Source organism: Triturus cristatus, chromosome 5_1 (genome assembly GCF_964204655.1).
Source record: "Triturus cristatus chromosome 5_1, aTriCri1.1, whole genome shotgun sequence".
Taxonomy (NCBI): domain Eukaryota; kingdom Metazoa; phylum Chordata; class Amphibia; order Caudata; family Salamandridae; genus Triturus; species Triturus cristatus.
In genome coordinates this window covers 805,688,151-805,711,631 of record NC_140587.1, presented here as the reverse complement: position 1 = coordinate 805,711,631, position 23,481 = coordinate 805,688,151, and the positions used below count along the sequence as shown (strand labels likewise).

Sequence of the window (23,481 nt, the reverse complement as noted above, 5' to 3'; positions counted from 1 at the left end):
CCAGATGATGACTTCTCTTGGGATAATATGTGTCCAACATGTTTGATTTCAAAATATCTGTACTTTCTGGGTCATTCTCGGCCAAATATTCAATTTCTCCAACAGATTTCAGTACCCGATTTCTCATTGCTGCAAGGCCTAAACTTGCCCAAATTATTCTTCTTGATTTCGAGTAGAGACTTGCAGAAGATAACCTATCTGAACATTCGTAGGATCCAATTTCTCGATGCGATAACATCTTTAAACTGAAACTGTACAGCTTCTTACTGACATTCTTCTCGTGAGAAATCTCTTCCCACATTTCTTTCAATTCAGTTTTTTCTGATTTAGTAATGTAAGACGTTACATATCGAGCAACAGCAATGGAATTGTCAGCTACATACTGTATATCCATGTTAGCATTCCACATGGATAAAATGACTGGGTTGTAGTCATTTATATTTTTTGATTCTTCTTTTCTTTTTAGGTTGTAGGTATTCTTAGGTGATTTTCTTGTGATAGTATGTCTCACAGATGACATAAAACTGTTTACTCTTCCATTTGAAAGAACAGGTCTAGGAAATCCAAATCGACATTTAGTGTAGTATTTATCTTTGCTCTTGTATTTCCGTCGACAGTATTTTCCACACTGATGACTTTGGAAACGTAAAACTTGCTCCTTTAACTTTTTCTCTTCTGTGCTTTTTGGTATAGCACATGTTGCATATTCTTCAATGTAAGATAACACTGCTTCATCAGCATCTGTTCCAAACTTTGGGGCATCCTTGATCCACAACAGCATATGAATATGAGGAGCACCTCTTGCCTGGTACTATTTTCTCCAAAAGAAATCCACTACTTCTCCTAGAGGTGGATTTTTTTTATTGCAGATGAAGGACATCATAGCCTCAAATCTATGATTGAAATATCTGCAAACATTAACCGGATCCAATGAGCACAGTTCTCCTGCTGTCTTGTATTCAATGTTTTTAATGTTTGAATTTGCCTCTCGTAGAAAATCCAGTGAATCATCCCAAGCGTACTCAGCACAGCTTAGGGTAAGGAACCATGTTGGTGTTCCTAAATTCCGTAACATGCATTTTAATTCACCATGGCGTCGGTACCAATATTCATTTGTCCCACGCTGACAAGCCATCAGATTGATCAGTTGTGTTTCCAAATGATCATCTCGGTGCTGCACTTTCTCCATAAAATCCTTAGCAGACACATTTTGTAAATGTACTCCACTTTTTAAAATGTGATTTACTGCATAAGACAGTGCAGACAAGTCGCTTTCAAATAAAAGATGGAACAAATAAGGAATACTTTGTCGAAATCTGGGATCTTCAGCATATAGTCTTGTAGTCCGATACTCAGAAGCTGGAATCTGTTCTGGACGTTCATCGTATCGTCCTCCTTTTCCTTTAGGAAACAGCTGGGGAAAACATCGTGCTTCCAAGCTCTCCTCCCATACACTCACGGGAGTTCCTTTTGCTTTCTTCATCTGAAACAGATCAATATTGTCTCCCATAACTTCTTTTGAATGAAGAGGATGTATGCTAAAATGTTCATAAATTTCTTCTTCCTTTGACTTGTCCACTTTTTCAATTTGTCCAGTTGGTGTTTCTGTGTCTTCTTGTAAATCTTCTTCTTCTTCTTCTTCTTCTATATAAATTGATTCATACCATTTGTTATTCCTTTTCAAATACAAATTTGCTCTTTGTACTTTCCGTACATCTACCAGCTCCTGCCAAATCTTCTTATTCTTTGTAGGTACACCATTAACCAGAATAACTAATGGTTCAGTTTCCAAAGTATCTGCATCAATAGTTTCCATATTTTTTTTCAAATCCAAGGGCAAATACACCACTCTACCTTTTAAACCTCTCAGTAAATCTGAAGGAGGTAATTTACCAGTTTTGGGCTCCATACGTACTATGGTCTGGAACGGATGAACACATTGAATAAGTATAGACTCATAAGTATTTAATTCAGAAAGTTCGGCAGGAATAACATCCAATTCTAAATTATTATGTACAGCTCTGGTCGGCATTCTATTTTCTTCTAATTTGTTGTAACAGTATTTACAAATACGCTGAACTTCACCCAATTCAAAACAATTTTCAAGAAATATATATGTGGCAAAATCCTTCCACTTATAATTATCTTCATTTTCACTTTTTCTATAGAGATCAACATACCTGGTTTGTTTTCTATAATGAGTTCTGCGGCAACAAATACAAGTAATATTTGGTCTTTCATTAGAGATTTTTTCAAATTTTGTTATGTGATCATTAAATGTCTTACTTACAAATGGTTCTACATTCTCTTCCACTTCTTCCTCATTTACTGTGTCCTTTTCTGCACTGTTTTGTTCAGGACCAAAGTAACAAAACTGAATTTCATCAACAACCTTCTCTACATCTGATACTGACCCACGGAACAGAGCCCTATTCAATTCATCTAACTTTAGTGCTGGACTTTTAGCAAAATACAACCGTCTCACAAACTTTCTCATTTCAGTATGATGAACAGCCAGCATCCTAAAATGATGGAAAACACACTTTTCTAGATAGACAAGCCAGAGAATGACCCTGCAAACCAGTATTCTCTCTCACTCTGCATGGATCTAGACTTTGAAGCACCTTAATCTTCTGTTTTACACTTTTTTTACTATATTCTCTTAGAAACTCACGAAATTTATCAATAGATTCCTGACGCACAGTGCAAATACTACTACAATTCCAAGTGTACACTGGGGCTTTAGGACGTCTCCCCATAGCCTCATCCGCCATCACTTGTACCTCATCTCTTGGAACCATTATCTCCTTCTCCATTATGCAACCATTTTTCACTTCGTAAGCACGACCTCTGGTGTCAACTGCATGCAGCAAACTATTACTTTGAAAATAGCTCTCTTCATTAAAAAAAGGTTCACTACTTGAACTATGCATCCATTTTCCTAAAAACACTTTACAAAAGTTTGTTCTGTTCACTACTCTTTTCCTTTTGCTTTGTGATTTCAGTACATTAACCATTTTATCTAATGTACGCATCCTATTCAAAATTAAAATGAATAGTTTCCTTTTTAATTCTAATGCCTTTGCTGCAATGGCTTCAATTTCTTTTTTTCTCTTGTAAAATTTTGCCTTTTGCTTATATTTCTTCACATCCTTTATCAAATTGGACATAACTCTTCTCTGAAACATTTTTCTACGTATCTCTTTAAACGCTGTTTTTCTGTTTAAGTTAATCTTTATATTTACAGAAGGTATATTTGCATTAACTAAATTCTCAATTTTTTCCTGTCCTTTTCTATTGAAAACATTCTTTCCAGTACAGACATTTTGTACATTTTTCCTTTTTTTGAATATGTTCTTTAAAAAATCTTTTGTCTGCTTACCAGAAGATTTTTTCTTTTTCCCAACATGAGCATCTCCAACTAACTTAGGTCCTCCAGTTGTCTTCAAATATAGGTTTTTATTGTGGTCTTTCTTTAGTCTGGATTTTGTAGGCATCTTAAATTTTGTTCACTGCTCTTCAGCAATACCTGAAAAAAACTAAAAAAAAATTCCTTTATTTTATTTAAATATATTACTACATTTTTTATGTTCTTTAGAAATCTTAAAATACTATAAACCCCTTTCCTATAAATGAAAATCACAATAACACCTTCACAAATTAAATATCTAAAAATAATTCCTGTGTGCACACAAAGTCATGCTTTGAAATTAGACAGAAAACGAAATTTCTTTGCCAATTTCAAAGCATACTTTCTACTCTTTTTTTTGGCAAGTGATAAGTACTTTTACAGACTGACACATTTTGAATCCACATTTCAGATTCTTAAAAAAGCACATGTCCAAACTGCTTTTTCAGACCAGCGCCATGTGTAACCTGGGTGACTGACTACACTCCAGCAAGGGCAACCAGCCTTAGTGATGCTGAATGTATTTGCATTACTGACTGAAACCTCAAACCCCACTCGGTTGTGAATACTATGCATGATTCCAGAGGATAAGCAGCTGGGTGTGTGCTAAGAGTCTGCTTCTACACAAAAAAAATGGCTCATCCTTTCCATCTAATGCAAATGTGAAATCTCCAGAGCAATACGCAATAAATCTCTGCCTGTAATTCCTATTTGCACACAGAGTCATGTTTTCACATTAGTCACAAAACGAAATTTCTTTGCCAATTTGAAAGCACACTTACTTTTCTTTTTTTTGGCAAGTGATAAACACTTTTACAGACTGACACATTTTGAATCCACTTTTCAGATTCTTAAAAAAGCACATGTCCAAACTGCTTTTTCAGACCAGCACCATATGTAACCTGGGTGACTCACTACACTCCAGCAAGGGCAACCAGCCTTAGTGATGCTGAATGTATTTGCATTACTGACTGAAACCTCAAACCCCACTCGGTTGTGAATACTGTGCATGATTCCACAGGATAAGCAGCTGGGTGTGTGCTAAGAGTCTGCTTCTGCACAAAAAAATGGCTCCCCCTTTCCATCTAATGCAAATGTGAAATCTCCAGAGCAATACGCAATAAATCTATGCCTGTAATTCCTCTTTGCACACAGAGTCATGTTTTCATATTAGTCACAAAACTAAATTTCTTTGCCAATTTGAAAGCACACTTACTACTCTTTTTTTTGGCAAGTGATAAACACTTTTACAGACTGACACATTTTGAATCCACTTTTTAGATTCTTAAAAAAGCACATGTCCAAACTGCTTTTTCAGACCAGCACCATGTGTAACCTGGGTGACTGACTACACTCCAGCAAGGGCAACCAGCCTTAGTGATGCTAAATGTATTTGCATTACTGACTGAAACCTCAAACCCCACTCGGTTGTGAATACTGTGCATGATACCAGAGGATAAGCAGCTGGGTGTGTGCTAAGAGTCTGCTTCTACACAAAAAAAATGGCTCACCCTTTCCATCTAATGCAACTGTGAAATCACCAGAGCAATACGCAATAAATCTCTGCCTGTAATTCCTCTTTGCACACAGAGTCATGTTTTCATATTAGTCACAAAACGAAATTTCTTTGCCAATTTGAAAGCACACTTACTACTCTTTTTTTTGGCAAGTGATAAACACTTTTACAGACTGACACATTTTGAATCCACTTTTTAGATTCTTAAAAAAGCACATGTCCAAACTGCTTTTTCAGACCAACACCATATGTAACCTGGGTGACTGACTACACTCCAGCAAGGACAACCAGCCTTAGTGATGCTGAATGTATTTGCATTACTGACTGAAACCTCAAACCCCACTCGGTTGTGAATACTGTGCATGATACCAGAGGATAAGCAGCTGGGTGTGTGCTAAGAGTCTGCTTCTACACAAAAAAAATGGCTCCCCCTTTCCATCTAATGCAACTGTGAAATCACCAGAGCAATACGCAATAAATCTCTGCCTGTAATTCCTCTTTGCACACAGAGTCATGTTTTCACATTAGTCACAAAACGAAATTTCTTTGCCAATTTGAAAGCACACTTACTTTTCTTTTTTTTGGCAAGTGATAAGTACTTTTACAGACTGACACATTTTTAATCCACTTTTCAGATTCTGAAAACAGCACATGTCCAAACTGCTTTTTCAAACCAGCACCATTTGTAACCTGGATGACTGCCTACACTCCAGCAAGGGCAACCAGCCTTACTGATGCTGTATGTATTTGCATTACTGAGTGCAACCTCAAACCCTTAAAGTATTCCTTATTTTTACCAGTACACCTTAATTTATCGTGAAAACATAGTCCATATTATTTTACATGTTCCTCACATTTAAATTTCTCCCAAAACACAAAATGATAAACACAACTTCAACAAAAGGAATTCCATTTCTATTATTCATTTCTTAATTTACCATATACATCCCCTCTCAAACTCTAAACTCACCTTTAAAATTAGTTAGTTGTGAAAGAAATGTGGCACTCAAACAGCAGATTATCAGAGCCAGGATCTCTGTTCTTTACACCTCTCTCCTCTCAGCAGAACCAGATAATGGCAAACTTTCCCTCTCTTTTTCCACACATATACATGTTAATTTCAAATCTCAGTGCTTCCCCCTTTTTTTCAAATGTAATCACACATTTCTATTGGTTGAAAACCAACCCTTTTCCAAAAGTACCCTTCCCCCAACTTGACTTCTGCCTAGTACCCTTCCCCCAACTTGACTTCTGCCTGCTACCATAGCAACAGCTCATGGAACACTGCTGTGTGGAGTTAGGTCAGAAGTTCACCAAACAATGTTTCAATTCCACAGAGCAAGAGTGCTTGACTTTTCAAACCTAACAGCAAATCCATAGTACTGTTCTTTGGTAACACATTTTTCTGTACCAATACAAAACATGCTTCTATTAATTTACACATACAGCCTAGTTTTTATTCTAGAATGGTATGAAACAGCCAATCAGTTCTTTTTTTTATAAAAAAAATATGTATGCCTCCATTTCCAAACTGTCTTTCATTTCTTTTTACCATTCTACTGAATTTCACCTCCTGAGTGCATCCATTTCTCCTTTGAAGATGTTCACAGTGTGGATTGTAGGGCACAGCTATGTCTTCTGGAGTGAAAAGTATGCAGAGAAAACAGATATGGTGAGAGACCTTGCTTTGCCAAATGTAGACATTAAATGGATTGGTCAGAGAGGGTTAAAGTGGCACCAATTGATGCCATTGGTGAAATCCTTCATGCAAATCCAACACCCTGACCTCATAATAGTGCACTGTGGTGGCAATGACCTAGGCACTTTGACTGGGGTAGGTCTGGAAATGCTTATGAAGGACACCTTTGCACAACTGTTTTCACTTTTCCCTAAAACTGCCTTTGTCTTTTCTAACATATGCCAAAGGCAAAAATGGAACTGGTCCAATCATTTTTGTCCGCAGATTGACAAAGCAAGAAAGCACGTCAACAAATCTGTTTCTGCTTTCCTCAGAGACTATGGTATGGGTTCCATTTACCACAACAACTTGCGTTACGACATGCAAGACATTTATAGAGGAGATGGTGTGCACTTCAATGATGAAGGGAACAGAGTCTTCCTCTTGAACCTTAGACTCTGCATTGGTACTTACTTGTAGGTACCACTAAAAAATCAAATCACTTCATAAACACAACGGCTCTTTTTAGAGCCCCCTAATATCTAAACTCTTAAATCTGAATTTCATTTCTTTTTTTTTCTTTTTTTTTCTACCGTACGCGTACGTTGAGCTTACCGTACGCGTACCCCGCGATTTTTAAAAAAATCAATAAATGTTTTCTTTGTACTTTTCTGTCCTTCTTTGACCCCTTTACAAATGTTAGGGGGTCTGTAACTCTCTCCCTTGCCCCCTTTTCAAGATATCACCCTTTTTTTTCTGAGTGAAACACACAAAATGGCGGCCGCCGCTTCCTGGTTTCGACCGATTCGAATGTTTACTAAGATCTAACAGCCAATCAGAATCGCGCTTGCGCACGCCACCGTACGCGTACGGTAAGCGCACCGTAAGCGCACCGTAAGCTGGCTCAGATATATATATTGATTTAAAGGCTATTTTCTCAGAATCTACTGAACAGATTTACACCAAACCTACAAAAGGCACTTCCTTGACCTGAGGACTACCTCTCTGCCAAATTTCAAGTAATTCTGTTCAGCCGTTCGGGCTGTAGCTGTGTCTAAAGGTCCTATGGAAAAATGCATGGGAAAAACGCGTTTTGGGACCCCCCTTTTATCTCAGCCCCCGCTTGACGAATCCCCCCGAGACTTTCAGGGTAGGAGCGGAGCGTAGCGCCCCACCTATTTTGAAAAATTCGCGAGGATTCGTCGACCGGCGCCAAAGTTATTCAAAGTAGAATGTTGCGGATTTCCTATGGAAACGTGGTCCTAACTATAACTACCTACTGGCGACCGCCAGTAGGTAATATATATATATATATATATATATATATATATATATTATTCTTTTCTTTTTTTTTAAAGTTCAGGATGGAACTAAGTCCTGTAATATCTGCCAGCAGCATTTTTCTCATGTTGCAGGCAGCCAATCAGAGCACTCTCTCCCGCAGGAGTCTGACTCCTGACAGAGCAAGATGGCCCAAAGGAAAAAATCTCCCCTCCAGATCAAAACACTGTATTATTAGATTGTCGCTGCCGCCAGACTTGAGAGAGACTCTCACAGACACAACCGTCCAGATATTTGAATATTTTTAAACCTTAATATCTCAAAAACTTCAGAAGATTTACATCAAATCACAAACAGCACACTTTCAGGACCAAGATCTAGCTTCCTGCCAAACTTGGAGTAGTTCCTTTCAGCGGTTTTTGCGGTAGCGCTGTCTAAAAAAGTCTATGGAAAATACATGCAGATTTTGCATTTTGGAACCTCTTTTTCTCGCCCCGCTTGACATATCAACCCAAAACCTTTTGTGCACAAACTAGTCAAAAAAGAGCTATTTTTTGGAAAGTTTTGTCAAGATTCATCCAGCATTAAAGTTATTAGTTACAACGACCACTGGGTAATGTGTGTGTGTGCGTGTGTGTGTGTTTATAAAATGCAAAGAGTGTAATATGCTATTTATTACTATTGCTGAGTGTGTGGAGGAGCCATGACTCCACAAGAGATGAAGCCTCAAGGGAGTTATCATTCACCTCTCCAGCAAAATATGGTTTGAATCATGACATTTTTTCAGGGGTATTTGTTTTAACAAAAGATACTTAACCAAAAAATAGATGCAAAGGGTTAAATTCCACAGCAAGGAAAAATAACACTGACAAGATCTCATGACTACAAGGAAAGTTATTTCCTTGTGTAAAGTAATTGTTACGTGCAATCTCTGAGGAAGGAAAAAGTGTTTTCCTCGTCTCCATTTTGCTGTCCTCTGGTAATAGATATGAATTTGACCTTTGCACAGTAGTACTACATCCGTGAATGTCCGGTTATTAGTACAGTTACAAATAACGTGTTATTGGGTCACATTTATTTTCACTGACATAGCACAAACAATTATTTCTATAAATGAAATAAATATGCCTTTAGGCAATAAATGTGCTTTGGCAAGGAAGAGACACTATTTTACTTGCCTTTAGATGGTTGTATGTCAGAATATCGAAGACTGAAATACTGTGAAATGAAAATATCCTGGCACAAATATTAGGAGCTAAAATATCATGGTGGTAACTCTAAATAGTTATGTATAGGTTTAATATTCTTAACTTCACTCCATTTACACCTATACCTGAGCCTTTATTTCCCAATGTATAGTTGTCTTCACAGTATTGTAGTACTCAATATTTAGGCAACATTATACTTGTACCTCAATATTTTATCCACAATAGTCTAGCAGTATACCCCTGTATTAGAACATTGGAATGTTGAGTGCTCCATTGTAGACAGTGGAGTTCTCCGGGCTTCTACTGGCAACATTCCAATGTTTTTTTTCATTTCACAGCTGTTGTTGTGAACCAAGGCCTCTCTGACCTGTTCTGAGAGGCCTTTGTTTTTACAAATTAGAACATTCTGCCCTCTAGTATTCTGCCCTCTAGGGGCAGAATGTTATAATAGCCTTAGAGTCCGTAGCGGGCTCTACCGGCCATTAAGGCCCGCTCAGCATTGGCAAGAGTGATGTATCGCTCTGTGCAGCAGGAGACTCCTGCATTAGAAGATGACTGACTAAGTCAATCAATCAATTAATCTTCATTCGGTTTCTTGCACGAAAACCGTAAATGCACACATTAAATACAAGTGAGGGGTTCCTCAAATAAAACATGCCATTTAAAATAGTAACCTAGGCTAAATGTAAAAAACAAGGTGCAAGTGACACCAAGGTCACAGGAAAGACCAGGTAAAGAAAAATAACCCAGTTAAAAGCAACTAACTGACTAAGTCAATAGTAGGAATAGGGCAGGGTACGACCTTGTGTTTGCACTTTATGTATTCAGTACTGTAATGACGCACTTAACTTGAAATGTTGATGCAATTTACGCCCCAGCGCGACTTTGTAATCATCCCGAGGTTTTATGGTTGAGATTTTTTATTGACGTACTAGATTGATCATTTTTAGGCGGTCTCCAACATTTATTTCTAACATAGCGGACCCTAAAAAAAAAAAAAGAGGTTTTGACTTGACCTGATTGACTAAGTCTTCTTTCTTTTTCTACTAGGTACAAAAACAATGTGCTCATCAATCCTGACCTTCGGCCTGATAAGTATGTGATTGAAAGCCAGTATGGGATCCACTCACTGAAGATTCTGAAGTAAGCACTGGTTTAAGTTTCCTCCTGAGACCAAGGGGCAGGTTCAAGAGCCATGCTATGCCTCTGTCACCATCTGTATGTCACATGTCACTTGTGATGGCTTTAAAAGCAGGCTTTTAATCCTCTGGGGGATCTTTGTTGTGCCAACCTTGGAACACAGTCTCCTGTTTGTCGGCCTTGTGGGAGACAATGTTTTGAAAATAATGGATTTGGGCAGTAGAGGTTTATTTATAGAGCTGGTGATAGATTGTTGCACTCACTCTGGAAGTCCCTAGATATACATGATGGCACTGTTGGGCAATGCAGGAGCAGAGGTTGGCATTAGAGTGTTTTGCTCGGCGTGCAGGTTGGCCTCCATTTGATTGGTAAGAATCCTGTCACTCTAAACATAGAACAGACCTCTGCTACTGGTCTTGTTGATAACGACACCCGCCCGCTCAGCATTTATTAAATGCCTTCCACAAGCTATCCACTTAGCATCAATAGCTGACATCTGATGGAAGTCTCAGCTGATGAGAACACCAGAAGAGGCCACCCTGAGCCGTATTATCCAACGTGCCTTTTCACATCCCTGCATACATTTACTTTATGGTTACGTTATGTTACGTAATGTTAGGTTATGTTATGTTATGTTATGTTATGATATGTTATGTTATTGACATATATATAGCCTTTTCAAAAATTACCATGGCATCATGGTGCTTTGTCGATTTGGACACCCATTTGTGCAGAAATGCAGTAGTTCGCTTGTCGATGTGGGAGATTGGTGTTTGGTTATTTGAGCTTAGTAGTGTTTTTTTCAATTTTTTTAAAAATTGTTTTTGTGAATTAAGGTGCAAGTAAAAGAAGTTTGAGCTATGAAAGATTATTGTGGTGTCTTATGTGCATGAATAAGTGTGGCATAGTGTTATTTTTTGGGTTGGATGGTTGTTGTATGCTTGGACAGAGCTTAGTGCTTACTTTGTATGTATCACAGTCCTGTTAAGAGACTTTTTGTACAATGCTGTGCATGTGAGGGTATGGAATGTCCCCAAATGAATTTAGATATTGTGGTCTGCATCTTGCCTGCTTCTGTCGCACACCATAAGGGGAAGAGTAAATCCACCTATGATAAGCGTAAGATACATCAATGAGCCTATGTCAGATTCAGAACTTATTAGCATTCAAACAGCATGATGGCGATCATGACGGTTCTGTAGCATAAGATGGCAATCAAACATATCAAAGAGGATCCAGGGTAATTCGTAGTTTAAGGAGCTATGGTTCCACAAGACTTATAAGACAGCAATCCATTGATCAATACAATGTTGTTGTAATTGTAAATGCTATTCACACTGCCTTCCTGGGTCTTTGCATGATTTCCTAAATATATACTATCAAATATATACTATCAACAATAGGTAAATACTACAGTCCTCAGACCATCAGCCAAATATGTGTGAAGCAAATTTAATCCATATTTAGAACATTTAATATGAGTGTTGGACCTGGCCCTTTTTGCAGGGTTATCCTCAAACGTTTTGCCTTCCTCCTATTTTTCTAACCCTCTTTTAGTTGGCTTTAGGACACTGGGCACTTTACCACTGCTAATCATTGCTCTCTCCTCTAAACATGGTAGGATTGGTTAACACCTGATTGACATATTTGTTGTACTGGTACGTCCCTTGTAAAGTGGTATCCCATTTTATTTGAAGAGTTTTATATAGCGCTGGCTAGACCCGGAGGTATCAGAGCGCTTTACATGACAATTAAACAGTTTCATTTACAGTTACAGCGTTACAACAGTTACTGTTACATCAGTTACTAGTGCAATTAGAATAACAAAAAACAGGACCAGTGGTGTAAATAGGGAAACGTGGGAAAAGTAAAGGGGTGCATTACAGTGTTACAACATTACTTCAGTTAACAGTTGACTAGGGCATTAAGAAACAAAACAAGACCAATGGAGAAAAGAGGGAAGATGGGGGTAAAAGTAAATGGGTTAGAACGCAGATCGAGCATCAGCGTAAAGGCCATGGAGTAAGGTACAGGCCGAGGATATCAAAAATAGTCAGAGTTAAGCAAACCGGTGGTGAATCCGTGAACACACACGTCCCATATACCCAGGGCTTGTAAATCAGATGCTTCTAGCGGGCCAGCAGCAATGCTTGTGCCACCCACAGACGTAGCCTTTCAAACCTGTCTCAGGCCTGTGTGCGTAGTTTACTGTCACTTTAACTTGGCATTTAAAACTACTTGCCAAGTCTTAAACTCCATTTTAATACACATAGGTCACCCCTAAGGTAGGTCCTAGGTAGCCGTACAGGCAAGGTGCTGTGTTAGTAAAAGGTAGAACATGTGTGTTTATTGTGTGGCATGTCCTGGTCGTGACAAACAGCCTACTTTGTATCTCACTGCCGTGAGGCCTACTCCTGTCATAGGCTAGCATTGGGAATTCCCTTATCTGTATATAAGTGGTAATTTCGGATCTGAAAGGAATGGCATTGCCATGTTTGTATGTTTAGAATGGTAGTGATAAATCCTGCTTACTGGTGTAGTTGGATTTTACATTACTATTGTAGGAATGCCACTTTTAGAAAGTGGATTAGGATGTGGGATGCACTCAATTTTAACGTAGCTTCTCCTTTGTTATCAAAGAATGCATGCTGATTGGTAGTTGCCCTGCCCAAGTAGCAACTGGAATAACATTCTTAGAACAAGGGCGACGTCTCGCCCCAAACCAAATGCACTTCGAAGTTGTGCCTGTTGTGGCAGTCAAAAAATTATTTCAAATTTATCAATGTAATACAGATTTCAGGTGGGAGGGAAAGATCGTTCGTTGATTACATCCTCGAGGGGAGCGCACGTTCCGATGGACGGGACATGAAGAGGGCCACTTTTTACGTTTATGGCAGGTACGGAGCGGTGTATTTAGTTTGGGAGACACATGAGTACCAAGTTGAGGAATTAAGTAAATAGGGGATATTTAAGCTAGGAAAGAGAGACACGCCTCAGTGCGGTGATGCATGCACGAGTGAAATGATGGTGTGAGGTGACGTATAACGCAAGCTCAGTCACCCATAAGGGTGACAGGAAGGTTCTGTTAGATTAATATCAAGTGAAAGGTGGCCAGATCACGTCAAGATAAGGGAGATAGCAGTTTGAGTTCACTGGAGCACATAAGTACTAGCCTCTAGAGGAACGAAGAGTTCAAATCCTCAGATTTATTTTGTATTTCCTGCATTAGTTTATGGGTTCACAAGGAGGTTACGCTAACTACATATTGGGAACAATCCATGTTGCAAATAGAATTTAAATGTTTCGATTCACAGACTAATATTTAAGGGATTCTTAGGGGGATCAATATGTATGACATCATAAAAAGTAGTTACAAACACAAAATATTGACCTGTGTTCAGGAATGTTAGACCAATTTTAATCATGGTTCAAACTGATATTGATTATTGTTTTGTTTGTTATTACAGTGACCCCTGACGAAGGGCAACCTTTGCCCGAAATGCATTGGGTTTTTATATAAATAAACTACTGCCTTTGATGAATTTGCGTCATTCGTGTTTTTGGAAGAGGTTCGGATGGCCCACCATTAACATCAGAACATAGTAAATTGGCATTCCACTCCATGTGTGGGTGCATGCAACATTGATACGATCTAAAAAGAAGTCAGCTAAGTGTTCGGATTAAAAGGATTACATTGATAAATTTGAAAGAATTTTTTGACTGCCACAACAGGCACAACTTCGCAGTGCGTTTGGTTTGGGGCGAGACGTCGCCCTTGTTCTAAGACTTTTAGAAAGTGGGCATTTCTCTGTGCTTAATACTCTTTGTACTTTTCAGCCTGATTCCAATCCATGTCTGGGCCTGGGTGACAGCTACACTTGGTGCATACTTTCCAGACAGCCGCAACACAGGAAGGGTTGGATGTGGCAGGGTTAGATCTTCAATCATCTTCATATTGATGGTCTTCCTGGGCTGGCAGAGGGAGGTGTCGTTCACACTTTACATTTGTATAGGTTGTGCCCTTCCCTCACGCAAAGGGCTGACCCCACATTGATGTTAGGAGCCAGGGCTGGATTGAAAGGGAGTGTTGTGCACTTCTAAGGTTTCTTGTGAAGTCTCCCCCTACATAAAAGACATTTATGAGTATAAGTACAGGGGCTCTGACCCCATGTTTGTAGACACTGCATGGACCTGTAACTAGACGCTGCTGGCTCTACGAACTGCACATTGCCAGATGACTGCTGTGCTACTAGGAGGAACCAACACTTGGACTACTTTGCTTTGTTGTGCTGACCTGTTGCCTGCTTATCTGCTAGAGGGACTGCCACTCTGCTTCAGCTAACTTTGTGTGCTGGCCTGCTTTGTGCCCCCAGTGCTCTCCAGGGACTGACTGGTTTGCCCCCAAACCCCTCTGCCATGGGACTCTACCTGTTGAGAGTCCGGTAGCAACGAGCTACGTGAGGAGCTATGGTCAACTGTTCCCTGTTTTACAAAACAAGTGCGTGGTGAGCGCTTCATTATTCATTCCTCTTTGACCAAAAACAAGTGTGTGGGGAGCACTTCATTTTTTGCTTCTTTCTGACGAGATCATCGCATATTGAACACCTCTAAGGTGTTGAGAGTGTCGTTTTGTTTTCCGCAGTGCCATCCCCCCAGCCAGGTAACCATGACGTATGTCCCCCGAGGGAAAAGTACCTTCCAGGGGCTCCACCTCTCCATAGGAGGATACAGTTGATGACCATTCGAAACCCCCCAGTGGGGTCCCTTCTGTGGGGAAGCCACCACGCTGGGCGAGAGAATCTCCCCGTTTCTTCCTTCTGCTCCTGTTACCACCTTTGGCCCACATAGAGCGGGTTCCCAGGGAAGCGGGGACCGCTCATATTATATCAGGAGTACCGAGGGTGAGCCGGACCCCGGGGGAGTTTTGTAGCCGACCTGTGCTTCTTTCGCAGGCGGCTCTGTCCTTTTTCTTTGTAGCACTACAAACTAGGATATCATCCCTGTGAGGTCCCCATGGAGAAGTCCTGAGCTCCTTCGTGGGTGGCCCTGTCCTGCATTGTTCTGTCTCTGCAATAGCGGTCCAAGAAGCCCCAGAGGGCTTCGGACACGCTGTACTTGGGGGCACTGGTTTTACTTCCTACATTGTGGGGTAAGACCTCAACAGAGGCCCCCGAACACTGGGAACTTGGTCTATTTAGGACAATAGTGATTACCGTATTCCCGGTATAGGCGTGCACGTACTCCTGTGCCTTATGGTTTCTTGATGTATCTAATATTCTACCTTAAGAGTGCATACCTTGGAAAAGTACTAGAGTGTTATTTACATTTGAAGTGATGTTTATGTACCTCAGACAGTATTTCGATGTGACATGTACTTAAATGGTATTAGCATCTTTCTGAAAGCATACAGGGATTTCATGACGTTTGGAACATATGAGCCTTGCTTTCAGTGCACTCACTGTGATGCTTGACGGTTGCTTATTTGTCAAAGTATTTACTGAGTCATGTCGTCTTGGTCTGCATATATACATAATATACTATACATGTTTATATAATCCTATGTGGAGTCTCTTTTGTGGTCTGTTCATTGTGTTTCTGTGTGAGTGTGTTGCGCAATTGCCTATGATGATAAGCCTGCCTGCTCTGCGCCAAGCTACGAGAGGGTGAGCACAGGTTATCGTTGGTGTGTAACTTGCCCTGACTAGAGTGGTGGGTTCTGCCTGGGTTAGGTGCGTAGCTTAGCCAACCAGAAACCCCATTTCTAACAATGTGTCAACAAAATTAAGTGTTCAGTGCACTGGCGACAAACAGGGGTGGTACAAAATTGAGTACTAGTTTTGCAGACAAAAGGAAAGGTGCACAACGTTGGATACATTGGAATTACTACCGAAACACAGCTTTGTTGCATCAATTGTTTCCCTATTATGCTGGCAGAAAGACAAAAAGAATCAGAAAATTAGAACCAGAGAGCCCATAAATTAATGTGTACTGTAGAATTATAATACAGTCAAATTCCCTAGATTTTCCATCACTCTCCTCCCAAGAAGGGATCTTTGCAGACCATGATTTTTTGTAGAATGGCAGTAGTTTTGCTCTGCGTCTTTTTCTGGCTGGCTAGACCCTGATTGCATGACTCCCTCAGTTTACCCTATTCATTTTCACTCAACACATATTGCAATGTTAGTGCTCAATGTCTCCTATGTTCAACATACATCTTTGGTACTTTGAGTGAGTGAAGGACTGTGATCATTTCGATAGGGTTTGGGGGTTTCAATAAAATTATCCTGGCTTTCATCCTTTTCAGCGTGAGCCTTGTCTTGGTTTTGTTTTACATTGACACACATAGACAGGTTGTCGTTAATAGTCTCCCTTTGCCCTCTTTTCAACACCACTGCGCCCATGTTGGAAGGTGCAGTATTACCAGCTGTATTTCTGTTCACCATCTTCTTAAACAGTGCTCAGCACTAATCTATACTTCAGAATGTAGGTAGTTGATGTGCAGATTCACATCAGAGGAGGGATCAGTCCAGAAGAACATCTCTGAGTGTCTTAGAGACCTCGTCTTTTGAATGAAGGAGAGTGTACCTGTACCTCAGTGTTCTCAACATAGTGCTCATGGTGGCTGGAAACATGCTAGGAAGACAACTTTCCCTCCTATGGATCTCAACAACTGGTACCGGTGTGGAACCCATCATGGGACTTAGGAACCTAGGTGTGTGATTTAATGCTAACCACAGCACATATTTCCAGCTCTTCGTGCCAAGGAGAGTCCCAACGCTGCTGCAGTTGGAGGATTGGGTAGCGTTAACCAGGTCACTATTACTTTGATAGCAATATTACTGTGACTTCCTGCAAAATAGTAAACAAGAGTGGGGGGTCCTGAAAAAGAGCAGGACCGGGGAATAATCCCCCCATCCCCACCCTACCTCTTCACCTAGCCCTGCTGAGAAGAGGATTCCTTGTTTATAGAAGCTCCTTCATCACTCACTTCAAAAAGCTGATAGCAACGCATAATAACAGGGGCACAGGAAGATCTGGTCCCAATCCATTCCTAAAGGTTTACACTTAGGTTAACTTTTGCAAGAATATGTATCAGGAAGATGACCAGCTGAGCTGTCAGCCCTGGTCTGTCATGTGAGATGGCTGCATTCCCCGCCATTGAGTAGTGGCTGCCACGGAGGCTAGGAATTCTACATGGATTAGAGACCCCTTTCACCAAATACCAAGAGTTTAATTCTCGCCATCTAAAGATGATGGTGTACGTGACAATGGTGTAATGCGAACTTGAGCATCAGATAAAAACTAAAAACAAAGAGCCGCATGCGAGCGTAGACAGGGGGAATCACCAGTTGCCCACTCCCACCAGTCAGAGGACTCCCAAGGACACTGAAATCAGGAATTTGTTCCGCCTTTAAGGGCCCAATCTGAAGCAAAGGCTTGTTAAATCCCCTTAATGGTGCGTTGTTTCAGGCAGATAAATTCCCTTGCTGGCTCCTCCTATTACTTAAAGGAAGATGGAGACCCTTGACTGTTTTACCTGATTTTATTTATTTCAAGGGCATCACTTATAAATTGTAAGAACACAGCCCACACTCACCTCATAGAACTCAGGGTGTTCCCTTGCTGAGGAAGAGACCACTGCCCCCTATTCCCGAATTCAGCTGCGCGGCTCGACCCACGCTGTGCCTTTACAACATGGTCCGAACCACGAATGCGTCTTTACAACGCATTCCTTTACCACGCAAGTCATTAACACAGCTTGCATTAGGGAAAGTGTTGTTAAACTGATGTTGGATTTTAACTCCAACACTTTCCCTACTGTTGTGCAGGCTGAAGTTGGAATAGTAAATGATACTATTCCTAAGTCCAGCACTTTCCTTAAGGCAAGTCATTGTAACGCCTTGTGTGGTAAAGGGGTGCGCTGTAAAAACACATTTGTGGTTCGGACCGTGTTGTAAAGGCATGCATGGTTCGAACATACAGCCCATAGTAAGAGGGTCAAATGGGAAGCGAATTGTAGTTCATTCCTAACAAAAGTGGGCTGTGTAATGACAACTGTAAGCAATGACTAAGTGGAGATCAAAGCACTTCCTTCCACCCTCTTGATTGCAGCTTTCCATTGACGGTTCAAAACAAAGCCTAAAAAAGCCCATGTGTTCTTTGGTGGTACTTGTTTGCTCCCCGCAATGTAGACAATAGGTTCCCAGTCCTGAGGTGTACCTCAAGGTTCCAGCACTCACTTGTACTCTGTAAAATGTGATGTAAATTAAAATTCTCACAAGTGCCCATTAGGTATAATTTGATGGCTTGGGGTTGTTGCCTGTTTTCAAAGACAATCTCATTTACAAAAGTAAATAAAAGAATTTGCCACAATTGCATATATAGTTTTTTTTAAAAGTTACCCAGTAAGCCTTATAATTGACCACATTCAATAAAAACATGCATGGGGTTCTCATTTCAGTTGTGATTTTGAAGACACCGCCCAGTACCACGTTTCTGCCTTGAACGTCAAAGGAGAGCTGTCGGCCTACGCGTCCCTTGTGGTAAAGAGTAGGTTTGCACAACTTATTTTCTTTCTGGGGTGCCTTGTGCGTGGTTGGTGTGACATTCAAGTGCACATTGAGCTGCACAGACTGTCACCTTACTTGATCTTTCCTTTTCCTTTTCAGGGTACAAAGGAGACATTGTGGAGCCTACCTTCCCCCGTTTCCCGCCCAGAAACGACGCAACACCGTACACCAGTAAGTTGCACCTGTGTATGTCCAGCTCGCTGCTATGCATACGTCACTAGCGCCACAATGCAGCGGCCCCCCCTCCATTGTGTTCCATGCACATTAATGGTAACTACCTCATCCAATTAATCAAGACCTAAATTCAGAAAAGGCGTCATATAGTATATACGTACCTGGCAACAGCTCGTATGCAGTAGTATTCAAATAACCCACCACTTTAAATTTCCTTTGACCATTGCTGAAAAAAACCCTATTTTCTGTCCAAGATAATGACTAAAACTTCATATCAAACTTTATGCCTATTGAAAAAAATTTGATCTAATTATATTTGTATTGTACTGTATCATGTGCAAAGAATTCCGTGCTGTATTTTGATTTTAGCAAAGATGTTTGGCATATCTGCTGGAAATCAGTTCTGCTCAATTTAACCCAAAAGTGAGCAAAATGCGAATGGATCATTCACTAGCAATTTATTCAGGCACTATAATGACAGTAGCCATCATTTTCAAAAAAGTATTTAATACTTGTAGAAATTCGGTTTGATGTTATCTGTTCTTTTCATGTAGAGAACTATCAATTTTAATATTTCTGGGAACTCAGACCTACTTTACTTTAAATCAGCACAGTAAACATCATACCTAAACAAAGCAGTTAGAAACATGATTATATATTTGTTCAGCGTTACGGGTAAAGGTGACACACAACCTTCTCATCGAGCCATTCTCGCCCATCTACCTATTTTGTAATATGACAAAGATGAGTACTCGCCGGAGAGACAGGTATTTACTAGCCTTCCAATCTGCTTTTCACCTTTAAGTTGTTTTTCTTTATTTTCAAAGGTTTTCGCTATATTACAAGTACAAGCCATTCAGTTATTTCCTTTTTTAGTTGATATTCACATTTCTGCTTCATTAGCTTTGATCGTGCAGATGGATGCCGAAAACGTGTGCCACTGCCAGACTTTGTAGGAATTCATCTTTCTTCTGAACAGAGTAAAGGTGAATAAGAATACATCTTAGGACTGATTATTCATCGGCGCCAGGTTCACAGTGGACCAGAGCAGAGCTTTTCTCCATTTTGGACAAAGGTTTTCAAACTGCGACTCTTACCCTTAGACCTTTCCCCCCTAAACCCTAGATCCTGAACCGGAGTCTCAGAAGAGTCCAGTGCCATCGATGCAGCACCTTAACGTAACTAGACTTAAAGCGCGCTTCCCTGAGACGGCTATCGTGGGTGGCCAGAAGGTCCGTCCAGTGCATGAGCTGCAGCATCCTGCCAGACCACAGACAGGATATTGGTAGTCCATCAGAATCTGGTAGAGACCAGCGACCACCCCTCTTTGTGCACCCTACTTCCGAAAGTAGTCCATTATCGGGGAAGGCTGCAGTTCCACCGGGGTGGGGTCAGAGCCTTCCTTAGGCAGTGCAGCAGGCATTGATAGTCCCATAAGGAATGGGTGTGTAGGTAAAACTATCCTTGGGCTTCTGCAAAGGATTTGTACTCTTGGACAGTGATCATTTGTGATGCAGAATGAATGCCTTTAGAGTCTAATGCCTCCCAGCGAGTTTTTTTGCTGGCAATTAATAACGAAGCATTGCGCCATAGGGGGGCTCGGGTGTGCAGTGTTAGTTTTACCTTCAGTAGTGAGTGTTCCTTCCGCCAGGAGTGGACTGTGGAGTCCAGCACCGGATGTGATTTTATCAAATTGTTGTGGGCTCCCCCTCTAAAGATCTTTTCTGAGATTTCTCTCTGGCTGATATCATGAGGTTTGGAATGTTCAGGGGAATCACGATGAGCAGATAGTGAAGTCGGGGCATCACGTTAATTTTGAGGATGTATGACGTTACAACGCATGCTGTTACAACGCATGCTGTTACAACGAAAGTTTTACAACGCGAGTGCATTGACAACGCAGGACATTACAACGCAAGTCTTTACATCGACTTGCACTAGATGGCGTGCTAACATTAAAAAAGTGTAATTTACTATTCCAACTCCAGTCCACTCAACAGTAGGGAAGGTGTTGGGATAGTCAACTACACTATTTTTAATGTTAGCACGCCATCTAGTGCAAGTCGATGTAAAGACTTGCGTTGTAATGTCCTTCGTTGTCAATGCACTCGCGTTGTAACAGTTTCGTTGTAACGGTAGTGCGTTGTAAAAGTTGCGTTGTAAAGGTTGTTCCCCTAATTTTGATGAGTTGGATCCTTCCCTAGAGACAGAGATTGAGGTGGTCTGCTTTGATTTTCACATGGAAGGGCTCAGGTCTATCCTGCACCATGTTTGTCAGTTCTGGGAAGACGTCTTTCCAAAGATACTTCAGAGTGGTCGTCGACCATTGTAGCCTGTCAGGAGCAGTCAATGTTGATTTGTCAGTTAATAGCAAGACTTTGCACTTCTCACAATTCATTTTGTAACCAGACAGGGAAGAGATGTGGGAAATCTGTGCTACGAGAGCTTTAAAAGAGGAGACCGGTTTTACGAGGGTGACTAAAAACGTAATCATCATAGAGCGAAACCTTATGTACGCTTCCTGGTGTTGGTATGCCATGAATGTCAGGTGAGTCCTAGATGGCTATTGCCAGAGGCTCCAAAATGAGCATGAATAGTAAGGGGGAAATAGGGCATTTCTGCCTCTTGCCCCTGTGTAAGTCTAAAGGTGCAGAAGTATAGCCCTTGCAGGTCACCCTTGTCGTTGGATGTATTTAAGGTCTCTTAATCCACTTCATGAATACCGGTCCCAGTCCTATTTGTCTCAGGACCTGGAACACTGATTTCCATTCCACTCTTGTCGAAGTCCTTTTCAGCGTCAAGGGAAACTGCAAGACTTTCATCCCTCTCATTACAGACCCCCCCAAAGGACATGGGTAAGGGTGTGGAGATGTAACACTGAGAAACAATGTGGGACAAAGCCTTCCTGGTCCCGGGATATAAGTGAGGGTGAGCACGTTTAAGCCGGTTCGCTAGAATTATAGCCAGGATTTCTTTTTCTCACCATTAGCAGGGAGATCAGCCTGTAATTGGCACAGCTCAGTGGGTCCTTGCCAGACTTTGGGTTGAGAAAGCAAAAGACACACAATTGATGGACAGAATGCAGAACAAATCAAAACATCCACCCCCAGTCAAGGGATCTGGGTTAAATCCATCATTCTTTTGCTCACCATGCCACCCCAGTTTAGACCTGGCCATATGCAAATCAGTCTTGATCCTGTGCCTCATGGGAACAGTCCAGCCCGAACTGCCAAGCCAGGTCCTCCCTGGACCGGAAACAAGCATCCTAGGACCGGTTTCGGGGTTTCACCCCTCTTCAGCCAGGATAGCTTGATTCCAGTGGCACAGTGAGCCCAGAACCCATGTCTGGGCATACCTGGCGCACTTATGGCGAGAAAGCAAAAGACACCTCATTAGGTGGACCAATTGCAGCTCCAGAAATACGACAACCCATTAGAGCTATGACTACGAGCAAAACCCTGGGGCTTGATGGACTCCCAGCAGAGTTTTACTCTACCTATGTGGGTACTTTAACCCTAAAATTATTAACACTATATGCCAAGTCTTTTAGGTTGGGCCCCTTGCCTGATTCCACCAGGAGTGCCCTCATGATCCACCTCCCCAAAATGAAAGCTTCGGGAGCACACGCCTCTGCCTTTCGCCCTTTATTCATGCTTAACATGGACTTTAAGGTCCTTACTAAGTAAGGTATTGGCAAATCGATTGATTCCCTACGTGCAGGTGCTGATTCATAAAAATCGAAACGGTTTTATAACAAACCGTAGTACTTCCCTTAACCTGCGAAGATTCTCCCATGTGTTATACTACCCCAAAGTGCAAGTCCAGTCAACTGCGATGCTCATGTCAGTTGACCTAGAGAAGGCTTTTGACTCGATACGATGGGACTTCCTAATGTACGTCATGCGAAAGATGAGTCTAGGGGAGGAATGGATTTGATAGGTTACGCTACTCTATACCGAACCGACAGCCAGGGTCAGAACGGGCTCCTCGGTCTCCACTACACATATGATATTTTTAGGGGGACCAAACAATGTTGCCCACTGTCCCCTTTACTTTTCACTCTGGCCACAGAACCGTTGGTGAAACTGTTTCAAAGAGAGGGAGCGGGCGGCAGCATTACAGTTGACGGGCAGGAACATATCATCTCACTATACGCGGATGATCTTTTATATTTGGCATATGGTCCTCGGACTGCGCGGGAGAGGGTTGACCGCCTGGAGGAGTTCGGGAGGTTGTCTGGATTACGCCTCAGCTGTACTAAAACCTGCTTGTTTCCCTGTGTGGAGGGCAGCCCATGTCTGCAGGATATACCATTGGGGCTTTGTTTGCTACCCACCTCCTTTAGGTATCTGGGTATCCAACTATATCATGTCCCAGAGGACTTACAAGAAGGAAATCTGGGGAGTTGTGTCACCTTTTGGAGATCCTTGTAACTCTCCCTGATGGCACAAATTGCCGTCTCTAAGATGGTGATGGTCCCTCGCCTGCTGTATTTTCTTGCGAAC

The 23,481-nt window shown here is 41.3% G+C and overlaps 1 protein-coding gene across 4 annotated transcripts in view; it reads left to right on the top strand.

Annotated features, from left to right (window-relative positions):
• Positions 1–23,481, top strand: part of MYOM1 (myomesin 1) — a 709,264-nt gene that overhangs the window by 233,589 nt on the left and 452,194 nt on the right. For all 4 annotated transcript variants that reach the window (XM_085605828.1, XM_085605831.1, XM_085605829.1 and 1 more), the window contains 3 exons: positions 10,143–10,235; positions 18,694–18,782; positions 18,902–18,973. In XM_085605828.1, coding sequence (XP_085461954.1) covers positions 10,143–10,235; positions 18,694–18,782; positions 18,902–18,973 — 254 coding nt within the window. The remainder of the gene's footprint in view (positions 1–10,142; positions 10,236–18,693; positions 18,783–18,901; positions 18,974–23,481) is intronic.